Here is a 24911-nt window from a genome sequence, read left to right on the forward strand (position 1 = left end):
CTTTCGGTCATTTAAAAAATTACATTAAACAAACTTAAAGGCGTTGCTCACGTTTTATATTTTATTTATCTACGGGACACGATTGTAAAACGATTGGGACAATGTAAAAACCGATTTCATTTGATTTATTTTTGTGTCGAAGCAATAATATTATTTCGTAGTAAAGGAATTACATAAAACTTGTATACAGATAACCCTGTATACAAAATTTTAGTTTACGCGTCTCGTTATCATTGTACGCGGGACAGACGCTAATGGCTATAGTAACGCGAACACACGAGCAAGGGGGAATCTCGAGAAAGGGGTGAAAACTATTGGGTTCGAATTTTGATGTCCAAAGTTGGGCGACATATACAATGGTATCCGGCCGGGAGACGTCCGAAAGTTCTATCGGAAACGCGGGGACCATTTATAAAGCAAAGCAACGTGTTTAGGCTTATATTTTATGTATATAAATACGGAATGTATAATATGCGGTTGATATCCGTTGTTCTCGACGGGCCGTCGACGAGCAGGAACAGAAACAGGAAAGGAGGAAGAGCGACAACGACGGCGACGTTTTGCTTTGGAGTCGCGTTGTTTCCATTATATATGTATTAGATTATTGCCATAATGTATACACCGCCGGCAGGACTTGGCCGACAATACCCTTCTGTGCGCGCCGGTTAGGTGTACAGCTACCCCTGTATAGTTTATATACAGGTGGCAGTACTGTATACAATTTCCGAGGCGAGAATATATATAGTAATTGGTATCGAATGTCAAACGTTGGCTTTGATTTATGGTTTTCTCGGGTTTACACCGTGATTAATTAATCGATTCGAGGAGAGAGGGGTCTTTTCGCCCTCTCTCCAAGCCCAATCTCGTCCGAAAGATCCTATTGCCACGTTAACTTCCGCTACCTTTTCAGCCCCGTCACCTATCCTATATGGCGGTAGCCGAATAAACAGAATTTCACTTCGGACAAACCGGGCATCGCGCGTAGGTGTTGGTGGTTATAGTCAATTAAGCCTATCCTTTCCTTCGTTCACTCCCTATCCTGAACGAGACTTGTTTGAGTTAAACACAGTTATTGTAAATCCGTTATTGTCTCGTGTGGCTATTGTGTTGCTGCCACGACCACGGATTATTTTTGACCGTCACTGACAAAATAATTTACTCTCGATGAATTATTAAAAAAAAAAAAAAAAAATCCATTACAGTGGGGTCGAGGCATAGTGGGCGCTCGCTGGACTGTTGAATCGTTAAAATTTAATGATTGAATCGCTCTCATAAAAACACTGAAAAGAGTGAACTAAAGAAAAAGTTTCTCATCCTTCTAGGAGAAAGGGTTTATGATGTTTCTTATAAACTTTTTAAACTGTTCACCCAATAAAGTATCTTTATGTAGACTGGCTACGTACAACGGCTTAGGAAAAAATATTGGTCCAGACAATAATAAAAACACATTATCGTAAAAATAATACCTTCTCAACTCCGCACCGAAACCGAAAACTATGTACCCAGCAGCTGTTTTCCTTGGCTTGTTTGTGAAACGATAAAATAACAATATTTACCAGCAAACCCTGCTCATACATACGACTAATTATATAAACACAAAAATAATAAACATAAGTGTTGTAACTTCCATGGTTAAAAATTACTATTTTGCAAACATTTTTAGCACCTAAACGTCGTTATTTCCATTAAAAAGTCATTATTTCAAATGTATACTCATTGACTAATACTGGCAATCGGTGGTAACATTTTATAGAAACTATCGAGTTTTACCATGCACTACAAATACACTATATCCTAGTACTAAAGTATAGTTGGAAACATTTGAAACAACGTTCATCTTCTCTGTATCGTTTGTTTGGTCCAAGTATGGACGAGTTACATTTGAAGTCATTCAAATGCGAGTGGTTCATCTGTAGAATAATAATTATTGGCCACGTGCAAAGACAGCTTTTGCAATAATGTCCCAAAACTATTGTTAGTCTGACCCCGACTCGACTTGTTAATGGCCATGACAAAAGCAACACTCTACGAAAATTGCGTGCGCTGAGTTTGAATGGCAAAGTGTTTTCCAAAGATACCTCCTTAAGGTAATTTTACTCTAGAAATTAGTTTTTCCCGTCATGTCAAAGCCATTATTATAATAGCTAATGTAGTGCCTACCTTTCAATCGATAATTGTGGCACGTGTCTCGAATGTGTGTTTTTACCACTCTATTGATCAAAATAATATGCGCGTTCGTTTTAATGACTTGTTTAACGATGTCTCCTCATCTTCTTCTTCTCCATAAAATATTTTTGTAATTGGCTTTTCTGATCTTTCCCAAACTATCCAACTTAGCTTTGGTTCGAAATGATAGTTCCAATATATTTTAAACTGTTGAATACTTTTTTTTTAATTGACCACTGATAGCGGCGTCGTAAGTCATAACAACTTGAAATATTGTTAGATCATATTACCATAGGTAAAAATTGACTGTATTTACAATAATTTGCGCAGACTTAGATGCCAAATACAGTTAAGGACTACACAAGAACCACCAGTATTGATTTGTTCGTTAGTTTGTAAGCTGACGTCATTGAATTACCAACATGGAAAATGTTGATTATAACTTATAGGCTAGTGTTCGCTTTAAGAAACTTGGATGTGAACTTCTGTGATTGTAAGCGTCAATAAGTAAGATAAGATAATATACATAGTTACTCTAGAATTGTTCGCTACAGCGCTCGTACAAACATAAAAAAATAAATATAATGCCTAATTGATGCACACAACTATTTGTCAACATTATAATGTTACAGGTCTGACGACCTTTGTATCTGGTTTAATCGAGATGCTGCTTTTCGGATCCCTTCAATAGGTATAGTTTTTTTCTCTCTGCTATATAGCTCTCATTATTTTGTTTGTCTGTATTGCCGGCGACTGTTAAGTCCGCGATGCCGGGAATTGATGAAAATTAATCGGGTAAACGTAACAGGCCCTGAGAGTATACCTAATAGTAATATTTTTTTATACTCGCAATTTGTTCGAGGTATCGGTCTCGAAACGACTTCTTTTGCATCTTGAAAAAATGCCATTGTGTAAAGAACATTTCTTCTTTTCTTTTCTGCTCTAACATAATTTCCTCGCGTAAAATGCATTTTTATATTAGTACATAAACCTTGTGTATTATTATTATTATTATTATTATTACAGCCTTGGTCTACTCGACTCGTTTCCGTCCCGGTACGACCTGGTAAGAAAGGTACGACCTACGAGAGGTTGTTAATAAAATTCCTTGTTGCCTCGACGGCATATTATATAAAAATAGTATTACTCGGTGGATAAAAAAGCGCTACTCCGAGACGGTTTTAACGGTGACGGTACAACGGCGGAATAAGAAAGAACATAAATACGCACAACGGCACGCGCATTGTCTTATACAAGTCTTATGTGTTACACACACACACACACACTGTCGGCGGCCATCGTGATCGCCTCCGTTCGTATATAACAATAATAATATACCCACTTGGCGGTGAATTATATCAATTTACTTCTCGAGGATGGGCCCCGAGAGTTAAGCAAGGCTTTGGCGCAATGAGGTGTTATAATAATACAGTGTATGTAGTGATATGATACGAGACGCGGGGGGCCGGGGGAATAGAGAGCATTAAGGGTCACGATAAAACAAAAATAATTTACTCGGCAACACGGCAGTAACACAAGCCCCGGGGCTGCTGAGGGGGGGGGGCGGCCGGGAGCGGGGACAAGTCCATAGCTACCCCTCGAGCAGTTGATTTATAGTGTACTTACGCAGTTTGCCGCCGGACGAAGAAAAGCAGCCGAACCCGATGGTTAAAACGACGTTGATCATTTTCCTGCGGAAGCCCGCCAAGAGAAAACGGCGTAATTAAATGGCCCAAAAGACTAACGCTTAAGCCCCACGCGTACGGATGCCGACGTCGAGCGAATCACCCTGTACACGATAAATAATATATTATTGTGTATATTTATTATTAAAACTAGAATAGGATTTCGTAAATTAAACGCACGGCCCGTAAAATTGAACAATAATAAAAGAATACTGCGCCGCTTTACTGAGGTTTAACCGCGAATCGCATATACTTAAACACTTCATATGTTATTGTTGTCTTACAACCGGAAACGCCGAAGACGTGCCACGTGCAAGTATAGGTTAACAGTTTAATTGTTCCGTTTAAAACACCACCGTGGCCACTGTTTGTGCCCTTAGTTAACCATTATATAGAGTGCGGCTACTCAATCAAAATGGCAAATTTTTACAGCGCACTCAATATCGAGTACCCTTTAGAGCTAGGCGAGATTTATCTAACAGAGAATCTTTTATCATAAATATTATAATAATAATTGAATAATAATTACAATAGCGGTTTAAAAATTAATAATTAATATTATAAACATATTTATTAAGGGTTATTTGTTTAAACATATTTTGTAGTCTGTGAAGTTTCACATTGTGTTATAATGAAGTGATTATTAATATTAAAAACGAAGTACGTAGAATACATACCTACAAACTACCAATAAAAAAACACAATGTTTAATATTAAAAATCACCCGGTAAAATATAGAAGGGAAAATATGTTAAATTCCAGTAAATACTATAAATAAAAGTTGCTTTAGGAAGATTAACTGCTCGTTTTGAACAATAATTTTTGCGAGGATTATATTATAACTTTTAAAATCATATTCACTGCCATTACCGAACAAGTTTTTCACGCAGTTACAATTAATTATTGCTAATACCTAAGTCTTAATCCAATTTTTTTTATGTCTCGCGTTCGTCCCTTATTAAGTTTAAACACTGTTTTACTAGTCTTTAAAAGCATTTGTAGAAAAAATCTGTTTAGTTGTGTCCTTTATAAAAAAAAAATACTATTTAAATAATTAAATATACAGAATATGTTATAAAACCCCAATATTGTACACAAAAAAAACAATAAAATGTACATATTTATTGGATTCTTTATAATAACAAATTTTCGAGACACGCGAAACAGCTATCACGGTTGTACTATTTATTACAATATTATATGTTTAATGATCACTAACTTGCATATTATAATAAAGGAACACTTCAAAATTAAATCTTGTTCAAATGTAGAATTACGTCTCCTGAGGGACCGGCACACAATAGTCCAACCGGAAAATATTGTATAAAAGGTGTATCCAGGAATTTGTTAGGGAGAGAAGTTCAAATTACATTGGTAGTTTAACTTTACACAAATATAGTAAACAAAATGATAATCCATCCGAAAGGCCCATACCTTAGCTAATCTCTACGTATTCTTCTGAGTATAGTTAATGAAACAAATACAATCCATTTTTACAATGATTCAATCTGAATAATCAAATATCTAACAAAACATCTATATAAATAAATAAATATTTCATTTTTTAAGCATAATGAGGTAATACCCGACATTGTTGATCGACGCTTAGTCCGTTTATTTTCAGTTAATTTAAGTATCTGGTTAAAGTCTTAATAAATTATTGTAGTTTTTGTGTAGGTATGTAACTAAATATTTTTACCTATATGATAATTTAATTTGTATTTTAAATACATTTTTTGGGGTCTTTTTTTTTTATTCTCTCAGACGTATTCAAAAACAATTTTTTAACAACAAAATATTAGATTTCTAGAAAATGTCTGTTGTTCACAAATATATTGCTAGAATTGGTTGGTTTACAATAGGTAAATGTTGAAAATAAAATATGATTTATTCATTTTATTAAGTACCTACCACACATAAAAAAGAAAACCATATAGATTGAAGGGACAAAAATTACTGAATGACTGAATAACAATTTCGAAACTTTAAGGTGTACGCGACGAAGTTCAATTTAAATACATAATATAATCGTGACAATGCAATTGGCTGACGCAACGCCATTTTTTATCGTGTTAAAGTTGGTGGTTATTAGGAATTCTATTTCATTCGAGATCATCGTTGGACGACAAAATAAGTAGAATGGACGGACGTGTTTGGCGAAGCACACAGATGATATTATTAACCACGTTAGGAACACGTGAAAACGTAACAAAACTTTTTCAATTCTCGTTTGATTTGCTGTAATTGCAAAACTATTCCCAAGCATAGGTACAATATTATGTTATTAGTATACACTTAAAGTTGGTCGAGACCAATTCTTGAAAAGATTAAACATCCGTGTATCGGTCCGACGCGTTCGACCGTTCTGTAAAATCAAACCCAATAACTTCATAAAATGTCTGTAGGTACGCCATAAGCTTTGTTTAGTTTCCAAACGGTGGCGAGATATCATAATATTGTCTTGGATAATTAATTCGTCGTCATGGCGGTCGCCCCGATTTCCTGCGGCAACAATAGCCGCCAAGGTGTATAATATAATGCCAAACATAATTTGCAAAACCCTCTTTCTATACGCACACAAAATACTTGTGTACTTTGCAAGTTAAACCGTACGTAGGTAGGCCGCAAACCCAACCGTTAAATTATACAAGTAGATTACTATTAGTTTCCGCTCGAAGCCGAGAAGGTATTGGTTTTACAATGGTGACTTCAAATAACTTTTAAACCGCTTCAAACCGATTTATTCACGTGCAGTCAATTCGTTGAGTTAAGACTTCAGAGGGATTAAGTTCACCTCATCCCCAAGGAAAAAACGACCCCCAAAAACGATACCCAACGAAAACATAAAAACCCCATCAACCCTTTTGGACTCTTGAGGGTGAACCCTTTTGGTCGTACCCTTTGTCGTACGATATCACATCTTTAAACTGTACAGGGTGCTTGGCTAACTCATGGAAAATAAGAGGCTTACCTATAACAATGAATAAAACATAAAGAATGTTATGTGCGCGAAGGTAAATTAAATTATTAAAATTAAAAATGTTTTTACATACATTAATATTTATTAGTATTGTGTAATGTATCCTGGAGTATACGGTTATCAATTATTTTATTAAAAAAGAAATAAAGTACATTTTCATTGAGCTTTTCTTACGAGATTGTGCGTTTTCTTTCGTTATAAAAATGGACCGTAAGCACAGATTATTTCCGGAAACGTTTTAAACGTTACGATAAGAGTGTCGTATGATGGCCCGGCCGTAATTGCCATTGCCTTTGGGGTTTGTGCAGTAATTCTGTTTCTGTAATCGACTCGATTGACCAACCAGTTCAAGTGGCACAAACAAATATTATCTATTATTCTTATCTCTTTTTTTTCTTTTTTTTAACGGCGTCCCGGCACAGATAGATAAGAACCGGGTTGTCTTTCCCGGAAATGGTTTTAAAACCCAAGGCCATTGTTGGATTAAAATAAGATTAATTAAAGTACAATACGGCCACGCGTTGAGATAATATTATTATGTTATTGTGAATACCAGTTTGTGCAAGAACTACACTGTACTGATGTGAAGTCCACATTGGGCGAGTAATTGTCCGGATACAACTAAAAGTTTCCAACCGTCGCCATACAAGTAGCTATATATATATATATATACTTAGGTACCTACAGTTTGAGACCAAAAACTTTACTAAGAGTTTTTACAAACTTCTCAGAGTGCCATGACCGATGCTAAACACACCACTCGACGATGCCCCGTCGTCTGTTAGCTCTTATATAAAATTGTTTTCCGAAAAAATAATTTAAGATCGTTATTGTTACAATACATACACATGAGAATTTATACATGCCGACTGATGAAAATAAAACGTAAACGTAGAAATATAAGATTTATGATTCGCGACCGCAGAAATATTATTTTATATACAGTAATAATAATAATAAATAAAATAATGACAAATCATAGTTCATAAAATTTGATTAAGGCGATAGTGCTCGCGACCGTGCTGATATAAAAGAATACCGAACACACCGTATAAATAATTTATGTACAAACGGTAAGTACATAGTGGCCGAAACCTTTAAATTTTCTTCGATCCCCCAACAACAAATAAATAGTACTACAAAAAAAAAAGTACCATTCTACAGAGAAATGTGTTTTAAATAATAACAACAAATTGAAAATCAAATAATTCATCAAATTTTGAACATCCGTCAACGCGTATACGTCCCTCGTAAAAATATCATATTCTTCAAGTGTTTTTTACTCTAAAACTACTCATAAGTCTACAAAAAAAAAATCCCCACATCCGTGACCATGTTTTGCGTTATTTATTTGTTCGTGCGGTTATGGAACCCTCCCTCCCTTGATTTTTTGTTGGGCATATTTAGATAATTTTTTTATTCGAACGACTGTCGAATACTTTTTTCTTTTACTCGAATAAATCATCTTGGATTTGATCGAGTGAAGAGATTATTCGAATGATCTCTAGTTCGAATAAATTAGTTATTATTCTTTATTCGAATAAAAAAATGCACCTATACATAATAGTATTGTTCGCGATGACTGACAAGAATATATACCCACTAAATTCGTTATTGTTACACTGAAACCAAAGTTTTGTTTGTTTTCCGGTGTACAAACCCGCGGCGGGAGGAGGGGCGAAGGTAAGGCACATCACTTAACGAACGAAAAAACACCACCGAGGGCAATCAAAAGAGCCTTTTGCCCGCGTCAAACGTCGGTTGGAGCCGTCAAAGAATTCGGCTTTCGGGCGGGTTTAAATATTTAAATGAAAATTCGCCAAAACGCAAATTCCGTCTTCAAACAATGTACCTAACCGAAATTCGTTCGCGCCACTCGTCTGCAAAATATACAATTGCCGCCGCCCTGTGTTAAATCAACCGAGTCGGTAAATCCAATATTATACAATCGATCCCGATCCCGTTCCCGTTCATTCCCGTCTGGAAAAAAAATATATATAAATAACACCGATACCTGTTTAAACCAACCAATAATAATAATCCAAATCTATTATATATATGTTGTTTAAAATCTTTCGCACGAGTGCACGTGGCGGAAGAAACATGCTCACCGTTGGAAAATTCAAATATGCAAAATAATTTAATTGCATCGAAATACGAATTATCCGCTTTGTTTTTTTCTTGCCGCAGTGTTCGGAAAAAACCAAAAAAAAAAAAAAACTGATTGATATCCTTTGGAAATAATATTCTGTTGTTTTATGCGGCTAAAAGTAAATCGAACGGTGAAATATTTTTTTAGACCAGCGTTGCTGCCAAGTGGAAAATGTTGGATATTTTTATCGCACATAGAAATTCACAAATATAATACAAAACAAATATTGGAAATTTATTTTGAAAGATAAAATAAATGCCATAATATTATAATGTATCATCCGTTCTGCTGCACACAGGCCAATGCGGAATTCCATTGACTAATTTTATCGGTTCATATTTGTTTTAAAATGTTTGCTTTTATCTAACGAGAGAGAATCGTTGTCAATGTTTTTCTATTTCTTCAGTGGCTCAAAGTATATAATTTTTAATTCTACATTTCATTTTCTATACTAAAACAGCGTGTTTTCATCAAGTCTAGATTCACAAACATATTTTGCACAATTCATATAGATTGTAATTTGCATAAATAATATAGACAATCTCTTTATTATGTGTATTCAATTTTAAACAACAGTTTTTGTAAAATGTGTATGATAATACTGTCGAATTGACAGTGTCCACTAATTACACTGTAAGACAAGATCATAATTATTTTATTATTTTATACTGTTATCAAAACATATTTTCATACAATTAAAAATTTCTTAACCAACAGTTCATTACATAGAGATTTAGTGTGTTAGTCAGAGTTCCAGTTCATAAACAGAATAATATTCTAATTGAATAATAATATTCAATGTTATACGCTATGAGTGTTAAGTTTTGAAATTTAATGGAATTCTTCAAATCATACCTACCCGAGCAGGTAGACGTCTGCAGACGGTAAAAAAAAGTGATAATATTGTGTACTTCTCTTTCCTTTCTGGTCCTCGATTTTCCGCCAGTTAAAACTTGGAAAATAATTGTTATTATTAACTTTTGCCGGCGAATCGTCTCACTGCAGAGGCGCGGGGGTGTATCCGACCAAAAAAAAAAAATTTCACACGCCTCCGGCAACTGTTTCGTGCGATCCGAAAAGTGGCAAAGATATTATTGTGTGCGAAGGGCCGACTCCGGGACACTTTGCATTTAGACACGACAGAGAGAGAGACTTGGCCCGCGGAAATGAATATTTAAAAAAAAATATATATATTTCGAAATGAAGATTTTTAATTACCGTTTGAAACACAGAGGGGCCATTATCATCATTACGGCGGCGGCGGCGGCACCGATATTATTAACCGTTAAGAACAACAATGATAAATGATAAACAGATAAGATACAGAGCCGTTGGGGCGGTGGTTTTTTTTTTTTTTTTAAATTTAAATGGAAAACTCCGCGGCTTATATTACAATATATTATAGTGACCGCGTTTTTAACGCCTCGGCAAAGCGCGGAAGGGCAGCAAGCGGCAGAAGTGGTGCTTCTTGCTGTACTCTTCCTCCGAAAAGCCGCATAAACGAGCTCGATGAATTAACACAGAAATTAATATTCATCGAGCGAATATCACAGACCCTATAAGCCCCGGATACAATCTACCGCCGCGGCCGCGCAGAGTAGGTAGGTATACGCGCCAATTTTAAATAGTCCGCCCCCCCCCCCCCGCGGGTCTTTGCCGATCCATTTAATACCGAATCCCGCGCTTCCTAACATAATGACTTTGTGCGGCAAATCTTTTGTTTCCGTGTCGATTGCAAAAAGCGCCGTCGCCGGGGGACGCGAAACTTAAATGGTTCCGAAACTAAGGTTTGAATTTTAATCCGGATAATTTGCATAATATACGGCCGCGGTGGCGTCGGTGCCGGAATCGACTTAAGCCGGGCTAAAAATATTATCTACTGTGTACGGTGGGTATGCGGTTAAACGCGACATCACACACACACACACTGGCTCAAATATCATTGTTATTGTCTTGCCTGTATTATTATTATGATAATAAATTGCACGCCGCTCCGGTCCCGCACACACGAAGACGTTGACGTGCCAAAGCTTCGACCCCATACACCTTTACATATTGCCGCTATACTACACCTACCTAGAAATACCGGCGGTGTTCACGTTCACCTGTTGACTTGGGTAGAATTTCAAATAAGACCAACGAATAATAGATAATTTGACGAACGATGATAGATCTGATTTTTCGATAATCGCCCAATGACATTGTTTTTGTAACTCGAAAAATAAAAAATACCTAATTATTTTTTGTTATTATTTATGATAAACATTCGTCTCGGACGATTTCAAAAAATTTGTTCAACATAAAAAATCATAAATAAACAGTATACATTATGGTTTTATTTGAAAATAAAATTATTATTACCAATAGCATTTTTATTTATAATTTTTTATTAGTACGGTGTATAACGAATAAAAAATTCTTGTCATAAATAATTAATTAAAAGCTAAAAATATTTTTTTTCTATCGCTTTATCTGCTTAGACGGTAATAAAAAAAAATTGAAATTGCATACAACTCTAATCTCGTGTTTTTTTAATAATATTATTGATTGAAAGGTTGTGACGAGATAGATGCAAGCCGGCTCGTGAAAACCCCGAATCAGAACTACTACAAGGTTTAATTCATACATTTAATTACTTTTTCCAAAAATTTGAATTCAAATTATATTAACTAGATATTATTTGTATATGTACATTTTTTCTTGTTTCGGTTTTACAAATCGATCAAGTAATTTGTTCAAAAATTGCGTTTAAAAAAAATATATTTCTGTATTAAAATATATATACCTACAAAATATTATAAAATTTCAAATTAATCCAAAAACTTTCTCGTTTTCCATTACCTATAGGCACCTACATATGTAAAAAAAACATTGCATTCTATACATACATATTATGTATGTATATATTTATTGGAAATTGAAATTCTACGAGTGGACGATAAATTTATAGGGCCGAACTCACGTTTTAGAATTTATTATAAGGCTATATTAATACCTACGTGGGCGGCCAAGCGGACGTGCTACGTTATTTTAAACGACGTTCAAATAGTACTAAAATCGATGAGTTAAGGGTTGGTAGGAAAGGTTAGGTAGTTCAAATATTTATAATATATTATTATTATAATATACCTTTATGCTTTCGAAATAATGATTTTCCGAAACACTTAACGACTTCACAGCTAACTCCTTGAGTTCGGAATAACAAGATGATGCTCGGCGAATTTCACAAATATTTATTACTTTGGCCAAGTGAATAATGTACGCCAAATCGCTATACATTATATATTCTACTAGTCCCTCTAGTACTACTATTAGATATAATTTTGTTCTTGCACTGAATGTACATTTTAGAAGAAATCAAGACTGAACATTTTTGGGTTGATTTTACGTGGAACGATTCACATTGCATTATATTTGTGGTACAGTTTGCCAGCGCCTTTTAAAATTAATGGGAGAGGGTTTGTCCTCGGAGAATACATATATTCCTCCTATCGGTGTGATAGTATAGATAATAAGAGACATAATTGCAGGATTACTTTCTAGTCGTACAAGCTATTACAGAGGATCGGCAATGAAATGTGCGGAGGGAACCTTATTATAGATTAGTGTGATAACACCCTGTTCGTTTGAGAGTACTAATCTACACGTTTGGTTTTATTTGTATTTTGCCAGACCGCACTTTGGCAATAAAGATACAAATGGCTGTCTCGAAACATAACATATAAATCTAATTAGACCGATAGCGGAAACTACTAGTTACGGCCGACTAATTCAATTAACAAAAGGATATTGGCCTTTGAAAGAGTCCGAATAAACCCTACTCGGAACTAGGGCGAACAAAATAAGTAGATTTTTCACAAAGAACTAGCTTAGTTTTGGTCACACACAAAATCATCATTGAAAATTATGAGTCATCTTTTATTTTTGTTTTAAACATTTCTGTGTGCAAACGTGTATAAAATAAAAATAGCGATTAACGTTTGATTTATAAAAGTTATTCAGGTGAATAAGGATTTATTTTAAATGCATAGCCTATTTTTGTATGCATGAAATGCATTTTAATATATTTGAAGTTGTTTAAAATTTGTTGAATCCTTACTTGTTGTATTCATTATATATAACTTACCCAAAATTTCAGGTCTCTGATCTCGGCAAGATTTATATTTTATTATATAATTTTATCATGTGATGAGGAAAGTGAAAAGGACATCTTGTCGGCAAAGGTGATTTTGAGAAAAACGCCAAAAAAAATGTGCAAATTATGTCTTTTTTTTCGCTATAAAGATGTACTAAGTCTCAAATTTTTTAAAAACCTATGAAGATTTAGACAATAGCACTTACTCAATTTTGGAAAATTCCGACAAGGGGCCCCTATCGCTACACATATTTTATAACGCAATCAAAACAATACAACATAAAAAATAGATAAACATGGAACACGTTTTATGTTACTATTTGTTTTTCACAATGTCATAACGTCTTTTGCACTTAACTGTAAATAAACAATCGTAAATATTAAAAAAAAAAAAAAAATTACAATAAAAAAAAAACTTTTTATATAAGCAACAAATATAAAATTAATCAATATCAATTTTTTTTTAAATAACAATGTATTTAACAGAAAAATAATTTCAATAAGTCATATACTTTTTTTAGTAACTAAAAACTTTTGTTTCAATAAATTTGGATTTTTAGGCGTAGAATATTTCAGTCCTTGTTGTTATATTAACATTGTATTCATACACTAAAAATAAAAATATACATATATTATATATATATAATCTATATAAAATTACCTGGAACAATTCGTAAAATAATATAATTTAACTGAAAGGACAATACATTACACAGTTTTATATATATAAAAAAATTCATTGAGACTATTAGCACAAATCTGTTATTGAAATTCCAGAAAAACCGTTTTAGTTTTGACTGACGTTTAGCATAAAATTAAAAGTCAAACATTTTCCCTGATTTTATAATTCACTACAAGTGTTAATAAAACTCGAAGGCGATGTAAAATTAAAATGATGGTATGTCCAAAGTCTAACTACTTTTAATAATCAAACAAATATTTATTGTATAAAATTTATTATATCAATGTAGCAACCTCGATAAAAAAAAATATCTATTTATTAACTCAATCTGAAATTTAAAAGTAGTTTTTACGAAGTATTATATGATATCCTTTATATCATTCTGATTGGAAAAAAACCAAGAACATTCACAATAGAATTCTACAAGAGAGGAATTCTAACGTATTTTACAGAGGGCAAGACAAAGGGATATAATTTATCATCTCACCTTTGATATAATTGAGTATTATAAGAAATACGGGTTGTGTGATCTTCTTCGGCATCAAATATTTCCACTATAGGAACTCCATCTTTGTTTGTCGATATCAATACCACGTCCAATAATTTTTCAACAGCCATCTCGTACAATGCTCTAGATTTGCTTTCAGTGAATTGTTCGGGAGGAAATAAATGAAAACTTACTTTTAACGCCTATGAAAAATACACAATGAAATATTAGTTCATCATGCAACAAATACATTTATTTCTAGCACGTCGTAGCCGTAAGTTGTGTGCATCCACACTCGCACTTTTCTGAGTACGCATGTACTGCAACCGTACATGAACATCATTTTAAGTACACCACCGGACCAAAGTATAATGACAATACGGATTAACCAACCTGAGGAGGAATGGCGGCCAACATTGGGTCGAGCGTATCGAGAGGAATAAACTTGTCTTGGTCGATCAAGGAACAGTTACCGTAGTCAATGAAGTACACTTTAAACTAAACACAACAACATGATGAATAGAACTAAACAATAACAATAATACATTGTAAAACTATATTAACCTGCTGATCGATGAATATGAAATCTGATATAATTGCTCTACTCCAAGTGTCCAGTTCGAGACACTTAACCAGATACACCTTGTTGGGAGAAATGCTTTTTTTCGAATAGAACTTTTCTAGAGGCCGTGACTCAGATATCGAATCCAACACGGATTCGAGCACCAACAGCGTTTCGTTCACAGGATGCAAATACATGTAGCCGTCAGCAACAAACGATAAGTGGGCTTGACATTTTGACTCATCAATCTATAGAACAAAATTGAAATTAGACAATTTTTTTATTTGCGCCTCAGTATAATTATTGGATCACCTTGTTAAATATGCATTTGTTAACAAACACTTCCATTATATTGTTGTTAATGTTGGTTTTTCCGTTATATAATGTAATCATTTGTATATCACTCTCGATGTTATCGGGCTTAGCTATAAATTCTCTGCCCAACAACATTGACTGAAGGATTCTCATGCCGGTTGGAAAGTAAGGCGCAAAGAACATATTGGTAAGGGCACAACCGACAGCCTTAAAAAAACATATAATTATTAAAATACAATAGATGTAATCAGAATTCAACTATTTACCTGAGAGGGCACACTTAAGAACTTTTGAGGCAAGAACATAATATTTTCATTTGAACAATTATACTCAATTCCCAAATCAATAAAAATTCCAGTGATATTGTCTTCGATCTTATTCACTTGATACCTTTGCCATTTACCTTCAAATTGAACGGCGTACACTTCATTAAGGTCGACTTTGGATATTTTAATAAAACTTCTAGACTCCCCCGGCATATTCATCGTACTGGACAAAGCGTTTACTTGATTCTGAAAAGAAATATTACGAGTAAACACCTGTTGAATCAAAACCGAATATGAAAATAATTGTATTACATTAATCGTGTCATGATTAAAACGTATCCAAACTCTTTGATTACTATCGATACACGTTACAACAACGTGTTTTTCTGCTTTGTTGACAAATTTAATAATGGGAGCATTGCGTTCACTGGCTGTAGGACCAACCTCAGATGGAACATTATTATTCTAAAAAATTGTACATTAAAAATTAGAAACTTTGAGTAAAGTACATTTTTTTAAACTAAACTTACATGCGGTGAATAATACAAAATGGCTTTTTCTTGTTTGGGCAATTCCTCGACTAAAATATCTTTTTTCAAATTACGGAGCCGATTTAACCAATTATCTGGCAGGCACTCGTGGTAGACCTCTTTGTAAATGTCTTCTACTTTGTCACAAAATAAACCGGCATAGTTTTTCTTTAATTCCTAAAAAAAGAATCATCATTGTTAGTAAAAAAATATGAAAACTGTTCCCACATAACTAGTGTAGGTAGGTTAGGTACAATTTCCAATCTTTCAATAACTATGGACATTTCTTTTGTTACGGGTATGTCGGTATTATCATATCTTTGTTTTAAGATCCCCAGTGCATTGCGTGCTGCTACTTGTTTAGCAATTTCAGGCAGCGAATACTTTTCCGGAAATGAACTCGCAAGGGATGACATACCAAGCTGAAATGATTTAAAAATTAAATAAATTATAAGATAAATAACATTTTTTTTAAGTTTCAATGCTGTATCATAAGTTATGATACATAACATATCAATATTTACAACGATACAACTTAAAGAATAAAAAAACCATAATAACAACAATAAGTAAATAAAAAGTGATAACACTTTCTTAATTATTTTTTTTAATTTTTAAATAGTTATTAACTAAATGTATATAGTAGAAAAATAACTTAAATTTATTTGTTGTTATTCAATTAAAGAATTAATATTACATACAGTTTTGTTTACGAACTCGCTCCCCGTAAATTACTTAATTAATTATTTAATAATTGGCCAGCTTTCAAGATTTGAAAACTTTTTCAAACTATTATTTTCATGTACTACAAAGTACATTTTTAAACTACCAACAACACACAAATCAAACCCATTAATGAATAATATATCTTAAGCATTAAAATAAATTAAAATTTATTATAACATCTTCTTTTTTTGTACACCGGTATGAAAGTAATCCGTTTGTGTAGAGAGAAAAAACCAAATTTTAATTGTTGAATCTCTTTAAAATTTTACCTTTATATTGGCATAATATGCAGGCATGTTCGCTTGTGATTTACATTGAAAAACAGTAAATTCTACTTTGCCGAGATTCCTTTCATCCACATATGCTAGTAAAATTTTTATATTATCTATGCCGCTATACTCCTGTACGTTTTGGTCAATGACATCGGTCTATAAAAAAATAACTATAAGTAATTAAAGAAATTAAAAGTATAGCTATAAAAGTGTGTGTGTGTGTGTGTGTATATATATATATATATATATATATATATATATACCACTACGTTAGTTAGGGTGTTTTTTTTTAAATATATAATTCTTAGGTAACTCTTACAGGATCATAATGAAAGTTATATTTTTTATTTGAACGACCGTGTTTCAGGTTTTTTTTTATGTTATCGCTAATAATACTACTGTCTTTATTTTGCAACCAACTTTCATTTAGGTTTTGTGTACTTGCCATCTAGAACAAAAAAAAAATTCTATAATTAATTATGGAAAGCTAATATTTAGAAGCATTCATTAGCATATTTAGAAGTAGTCTTTTTATTATGTCATCATAAAAAATATAACCATCAATTGTTGGTTATAGTTACTTTCTAGGCAATTTATATTTTAAACGATACCTAATCATAATTCCTATCGATACCTCTTAATACTTATCGGAGTACTAGTTACAAGAATCAAGATAAAGGTAAATTATTTTTTTAATCGATGACGCTATAGTAATTTGCCATCACAGGTATTTGATATTTCATAACAGCGTGGAAAAATAATACTGGTGTGAATTTAAGAAATTAATTTAGGTAAAATTTGGTAGTACCAGTTCCATTTTTCCTTACCGTTTTGCCGATAGAGTTAGCTATACTAATACTGACGCTATCATTAACGTAATTGATGTCATGGCTTTAAATGATTTGGGCCATTTGAGTTTAATACATTCATTATTTCAAATAAATTAACCAAGGTGTGTTGTTTTTATTTAGTAATAATTATAGCTGGACTGAATTGTCTAATGACCCGATCTGATAGTTTACACCAGTCCGCCGTCCTTGGAAATACTACGTCTTAGATCTTCTTCTGTCATAAGACTGTTAGTAGAAGAAAAAAAATTATTTTGAATGGGTAAAATTATTTTCTACACAACATAATGAAATGCCTATACAATTTTATGAATGACAATTGACGTGTGACACGTTTGTATTTGTCCAGTAGAAAACGGTTTAAGTGTGTGAATTTTACTAGTTTACAAAAACACATTTATAACCGATTAGATAATAGATGAGCACATCAAAACAGAAGACAAACATCATGTAACAAATTGACGATTAGCCGTGTGTACAGCACAGGTGAAACAAAAGAAAAAAAACGCTAACTTTCATGCACCCTAGACCTATCATGTATGGAGTGTCCACTTATGGATAGTAGACGTGATGTATCAAAGCATTTGGCAGTCGAAAATAGGTAGCATTCCAAACAAACCGTCGTTTTCTAATTAGACAAAACGGTTGTCTATTGACGATAGGCCAGACAAAAACATAGCACACTACACACGTTATGGCGGCATTTAAAACTTACCTCGATTAAAGTCGCGTACTTGCAAAACCGACCGGTGAAAATTAAATACAAGTTACCGTTGTGAAACAATAATATACACTTAGAAATAACAGTTAGAGAATTTGAAAAAAATCAAAATAAACTCTCGTGTCAACTAAGGCATTGTTCGTTGGAAATTGTCTAATAAAGTTCACACTTCGCTGTTAGGCAAACCGGCGTAAAACAAAAATAAAAACATCAGCTACAAAGCAGCTCTTGGCGTTTACAGTGTGGCCAACCTATCGTGTACCTCATGGCTCTCGACTTTGATTTCTCGGTTAACCTAGGTATCACTTTACGCGGTAAACCGCCAACACTTAAAAATATTGCCAAAGTTGTGTGGTTTTTTTTCAAGTTAATGAGATTAAATATTTTTGCTATTCACGATACTGTTGTAAATACATACTATTATATTGTTATTGAATACTATTTTTGTTCGATAATTTTTCTATATATATTCTTGAACATTTTATTTTTTATTTATATTTTTATTAGCTAAGTAACTTAACATACCCATACACATTTACGCCAGACACGTACATTATTTTGTAAAGTATTTGACTTGGTAGAGTACCACAGCGGGTTTTTTTAGATGCGTTTAAGCTTCTAATACATTTTATTCGAAATTAAGGGCATAAAACGGGACGTTTGAATAATTAAAATGAACAATTAACAACCATTCATATTTTTTTGAAAAATAAACTATTAAAGTAAGAATTGTTTTTACTTTAAATTTTTTAGTGAACAGAATATTTTGATAAAAAAATTGTATGTAAATTTTAAAAACAGTTTTTTTTCTTTTGAAAGTCGGACAATTTACTGTATGACGTAAATAATGTTTTTTTGAATAAAGTTATAGATAATTTTCAATTTTAACTCAGTACTTTTTAATTATAAGATGTTAAAATATACTACATAGTTAAATAAAATACAAACATTTTTGGCTATTTCAAAAATTGCATTTACTTTTTCCCTACTCCCTTAAAGCTACCTTACTTAATTCTAAACGATGTAATGAGAAACAAATGCGTATATTATGAGGTTTTATACAACTTTACAGGAAAGCAAATTATAAAATTATAATTTCAATGTATGCTTATGTACAATGCTCATAATTATTATTTTTTTATATCAAATTTTAATAAATTGTAATACAGACAAGTAGAAAATGGCAAATGTTTTTATCAAAACATATTTTATGATCGAAAACTTGAATAAAAAAAAAAATGTCACTTGTACCTTTTTGGGAGGTACTCACCACTTCAAACATATTATTAACTACAAAAACATATATTATTTACAACTTTATATATTACATGACTTGGACTAAAAATAATAATAACATCTATACCTAACGAGTATTTATAAACTTAATTATTATTGATTACATTTACGTTTCTACCGCGAACTCGGTACCCATACATAGATATATTATAAAACCGCCCAAAGTTTCACTAGAACTTGGGTGTACAAAGTTTTAACTTCAGTACAAAAAGTGTTTGATGGTATAATATACACGGTCTAAAGAATACATCAAGGACCTACTTATATTCATAAACACGAAACGTAAAAAAAAAAATGTAAATAACAGGTATATAATATTCTTCTGCGAATTTCTAAAAAGTTATACTCAAAACTTGTTTCTGTAAAGTTTTTGCCGTGATAGACGCAGAAAAAAAATGTCCAAGCATTTCTTTTAGTAGTAACTTAAAGAATTTATAGCAATATTAATAATGATAATAATATCTAGGTAGTAACAAATAACAATGCGGTAATGTCTTCCTGGATGTATAACTATATACCGTATCGTTATCCCTCTAATGCGAATAATGCGACTATGCGAAAATTTGTACACGGTATTATAATATAATATTATACTATACATGTGATTATAACAAGATGTCATTTTGGGAACTTCGTCCCAAAAGCAACGCAGTTAAACGAAACCCGACTAAATCTGCTTTTAAGCAGGAAATAGGGTTGCGGTTTTTGTATACATGATGTGAATGAAAGCTATACATATATTATTAGACACGGTCAGAGGCCGCAGTTATATTTTAGGTTGTATATTCTGTATACACCCTGTAAAGGATCCTCTACAAATGTGTATTTGTGGTATATAATATATGCGACACTAATGGCTTCAGTCATACATAAACTGAACTATACCATATTATGGACAATGATTTAAACTGTATTTCTTCTCGTTAATAACTAATACACTATATAATTAATATCTATTATTTTTTCTAATAATTTTTTTTAACTTTCAAAAAGTCGGGTTTTTAAAAAATATATTTCTTATAAATGATCTACTATTATCCTGATATTCTTAAGAAACATTCGTTTTTTTTTCCCGTATAGCTTAGCATTTTTCTGGCATTTTGATCCATAAAGAACAATGGACAGGTAATACAAAACTTGAACTTCTTTTTTGAAACAAAACCTATATATCTTAAAGAATTTTTTTTGAATCCAAATCTGTTTCAATTTTTAACACAGTTTTCTTTATATAAATAACTATTTGAAATAATCAAGAAAATTTATTTAAAATAAACAATTATTTGATGCGTTATAAATACAAATTGATTTCAAATATCTAATTATTTTCAATAATATATTGTTGATGTTTACGCGCGTTTGGTCAATGAAAATTATTTTCCGCATTACATCAGTACCAAACACTTGAAGAAAAAACAAATTTTTTTATGATTTTTATACGCAAGTACACGCCACGTTATACTTGAACTTGTTCGCACGTGGTTTTGTTTCTTGTAGGTCGGACGACAGCGAAATAAATTGGAAGTGCTACTTATTTGCGTATAAACATGTTACGCCGAATACCTATATGAATATATTAGATTCTATACAATATGTGTGTGGTAATTGGTATAAAAGAATCGCGCCAAGCTTTAGCCTGACGAACAGCAATTTTTTGGGGTTTTTTTTTTGTTCAAATTAACGACCATTTCAAATGCATTACGATTCGTTAAAGTTGGCCTAAGGGGATTTATCTCGCGTGTCGTCGCGTTATAAGGGCTTATAGGTTACGATACGACACATGACACATTTGTTTTTCCGGTTTTTGTTTAGCAGCTCTTAACCGCAGTTGTTTTATTTATTTATTCTTTTTGTTTTTACAGTTTGTAACCAATTTTCTCGAGGCGTGTACTCCATGTTGGGAAGCGTGAGCCCCGACTCGTTCGATACGTTACATTCCTACAGCAATACATTTCAAATGCCATTCGTGACGCCATGGTTTCCCGAACAGGTAAGCAATAGTTACTTACAGAAAACTTACATTGCAATTAACGCAGATTTTCGTACGGCGTTTGTCTGATTTAGACACGCCAATATTGTATCGTCTTTTCGCTTAGATAAGACAATAATATAGGTTGTCTCAAAGGAGAACGTTGGATAGCCAGGAACAAAAATTGTCATAACTTTTAGAATTTTTGTGCTAGAGAGCCCAACTTTTTGTCAGATGATTCTAGTCATTCTAGTATCATCTGACAAAGAGTAAGGCTATCTAACATAACAATTCTAGAACTTATGACGATTTTTGTTCTTAGCTATCCGGCGTTTGAGACACCCTATGATAATAATAATATGAGCTAATAACCTTGAATAATACGTGCGACTGATAATATCAATACTCCGCTTAATATTATCCGATAATACAATACTGCCCTATGAAAAATTATAAATGATTATCAGAAAGAAATATACGAATATCAAACTACTTACGGCAATGATAATAATGTAAAAGTTTCATTTAAAACCTATAAAAATTCTATTCTAAAACTATAAATAATAAAACTATGATAAACTGTAAGAATAATTGTGGTGTTTAGTTGTAGTTGTTATAAGTAAATAAACGCTGAACCAATAGAAGTTTTAAAATTGGATACAAAGAATATATTTTGGAAATTAAATTTAAAAAACCATCTCAAAAATCAAATTTTACTAAATGCACTTGCTAAGAATATAATCACGATATACCTAAATTTCGAAATAAACATTATTTAAAATTCAAAGGATTATTTTTAAGTTTAGTAATAGAATAATTAATATTATTTATAATGAATTAAAAAAAAACAAATACAGTAATATTTAAAATATCCAAACTGACTTTAAAAATAATAAATTATGGAAGACAATGTTTTTACCAATACATTTTAGACGATGAAAAATAGTACATATTAATTACCTACTATCTACATTTCTGGGTTTCGACGAGCATGTTTCTAGTGGCACCATCATGGTATATTTGGTTTTTGTGTAAATTCTTAACACTATAAATAGTTTTTTTTTCAAAAATCTAAAGTAAAACTGGAAATAAACTAAAATTTTTATTAGAAATGCAATGATAATTCTTATGAAATTGGAAATTGTTACCTGTGGATATTTACTTATGTACTGTTATTTTTATTAGTTTTAATATTTTAATATATTATATTAAACAAATTATTTTTCAAAAGTAATACCAAGTTGGCAGATTTTTTAAAAAATATTTTGTGTTTCGTTTACACTATCATACATGTTTCAAAAGAATTGTCAAAATATTCAGTTAATTGTTCTCAACTTACAAAATCAGGAGACACCTAATTTTCAAGCGTTAAACCATACTTATATGCAGAATGTGTTTTAGTCGCCCGTGATGATTTTGGAGCAAAAATATTCATAAAAAAAACGAAAGATAACAATATTTTGGAGACAATGTCATATCCTCTTTTTTTGATAAACCTAATATTAAACATTAAAAATAAAATTTTAAAATATTACGCTACGATATTCCGAGAAATAAATTTACCACCAAAAGAGTACTAATTGCTCTGAACTAATAATTTATACACATTTAAGATTTTGGAAAAAATTGCCTAAACCTAACTCCTTAATAAATAGGGGGGATAACTATAGACCTATAAACTAGTTTATATGTCTATGGGTCTATAACGTCCTCTTAACAACACAAATAGGTTACCAATTTTTTTATTTTCAATTTTTAATCATCCGGTAATACAGTTTATTTGAAAGGTTATATTTCAGTTATTTTACACTGATTGTTTTATCGACCAATAATAATAACAATTAACTCGATTGCGTGACACGAATAATGAAATTGGTGTGTGTGTGTGTGTGTTTGTATTGCACACAGGTATTGTCCCCGTCGTCGGGAATGTTGGATTATGCGGTCAGTTTGAGACCAGACTACCACCAAGCCATTCTGGACACGGTTCGATATTACGGTTGGACAAGCATCATATACATGTACGACTCGCACGACGGTAAGTGGAAATTTACATTTTGTGTATTAATTACTCGATCCTATAGGTACCTATATAGGTTAAACTACAGCTGTATCATAAATAATAATAATAATAATACGGAATGCAGGCACATATATAATAATATTATGTATATATAGATGCATACACTGCGCCTCCGTACCGAGGTAACTCCTTGGTCTTACCCTGTATAGGCACGTGACTGAAATTAATTGATGTACAAACAATTAATAGCGTTACACAAATTAGCTTTTGTGTATTATGCGCGCACGCTAGTAAAAACACCCAAGTATACAAAAACGGCGCGTTAAAGGATCTTGTATTTTTATTTAATTTTTATGTTCAACAAAATGTGATTAGCCCGAGGGATGAAACCTTTTTTCTGTTAAGTCTGAGGGGTGGAGGGGTTGCGAAGTGAGATTAAAACATAATGTAGAATACTCGTACAAAGGGGGAAACAAGCATCTAGTTCGTCAGTACCTTTGACTCATAAAGTTGAACAATGTAATTTTGTAGTGTGTAGCACAATATTAGTCTAATTTGTGGAGTTTTTTTAAAATTAATTTCTACGTTGGTAACTACGATTATTTTTTAAAAATTATGCCTACAAGTATTATGTCTACTGCAGTAGGATATGTTTGACGGCTGAACAAAATTGAATGTAAAACTATTCATACAACTATTGTTCGTCACCCATGTTAAATACAGCTAATTTAAGTTGTTGAAAATTCGGTCTCATCTCGGATGACCCTCTGATACGCTACTGTTTTGTTGTTGTACACTAAACTTTCTTAGGGGTCATATGGGACGCGAGAGCTTAGTCTAACTCATATTAACTTTACTAAAGGCCCACGCTTTGTTTTACTTAGTTAGTATACCGACTACCGTTTAGTTACAAGTCTATAGTCAAAGTTATTCTATAAACCGTATCCATCAATGTTGGTTAAAAAAATAAATCCATGGTTGATCGATGAGCAAAGTTTATACAAATAATATCAATGACATGAAGTGTGTTCGTTGAATTCGCCATTGTCAAACGTTAGGCATTTGTATTATGATTTGCAAAAATTACTAATAAATTATA

The 24911-nt window shown here is 32.4% G+C and overlaps 2 protein-coding genes across 2 annotated transcripts in view; one reads left to right on the forward strand and one right to left on the reverse strand.

Moving 5' to 3' along the window:
* The window catches only part of LOC126834454 (glutamate receptor 1-like), a 143173-nt gene that overhangs the window by 59923 nt on the left and 58339 nt on the right, over positions 1-24911 (forward strand). Inside the window, exons 3-4 of the mRNA XM_050566378.1 lie at positions 21683-21810; positions 23698-23827. Coding sequence (XP_050422335.1) covers positions 21683-21810; positions 23698-23827 — 258 coding nt within the window. The remainder of the gene's footprint in view (positions 1-21682; positions 21811-23697; positions 23828-24911) is intronic.
* LOC126834455 (uncharacterized) lies at positions 13597-18718 on the reverse strand. Its single transcript, XM_050566380.1, has 12 exons — positions 18522-18718; positions 17278-17406; positions 16956-17114; positions 16215-16382; positions 15961-16137; positions 15743-15895; positions 15431-15676; positions 15162-15371; positions 14852-15097; positions 14681-14785; positions 14288-14490; positions 13597-13727 (listed from the first exon to the last, which is right to left on the reverse strand). Exons 2-12 carry the CDS (start codon positions 17404-17406, stop codon positions 13721-13723), a joined length of 1803 nt encoding a protein of 600 aa, XP_050422337.1. The 5' UTR covers positions 18522-18718; the 3' UTR covers positions 13597-13720.

Source organism: Adelges cooleyi, unplaced genomic scaffold (assembly GCF_023614345.1).
Source record: "Adelges cooleyi isolate 19-005CV unplaced genomic scaffold, UGA_ACOO_1.1 ACOO_flye_CR_arks_rails_tigmint_CR_PRNA_21, whole genome shotgun sequence".
Lineage (NCBI taxonomy): Eukaryota > Metazoa > Arthropoda > Insecta > Hemiptera > Adelgidae > Adelges > Adelges cooleyi.

Bases quoted from the DNA above. Each gene is read 5' to 3' on its own strand.
- LOC126834455 (XM_050566380.1), bottom strand. From the start codon at position 17,406: ATGGCAAGTACACAAAACCTAAATGAAAGTTGGTTGCAAAATAAAGAC. The intron at 16,383-16,955 runs GTAAAATTTTAA...AAATCATTTCAG, and splicing joins CATATTATGCCAATATAAAG to CTTGGTATGTCATCCCTTGC. The intron at 15,098-15,161 runs GTGATCCAATAA...TTTGTTCTATAG, and splicing joins ACAAATGCATATTTAACAAG to ATTGATGAGTCAAAATGTCA.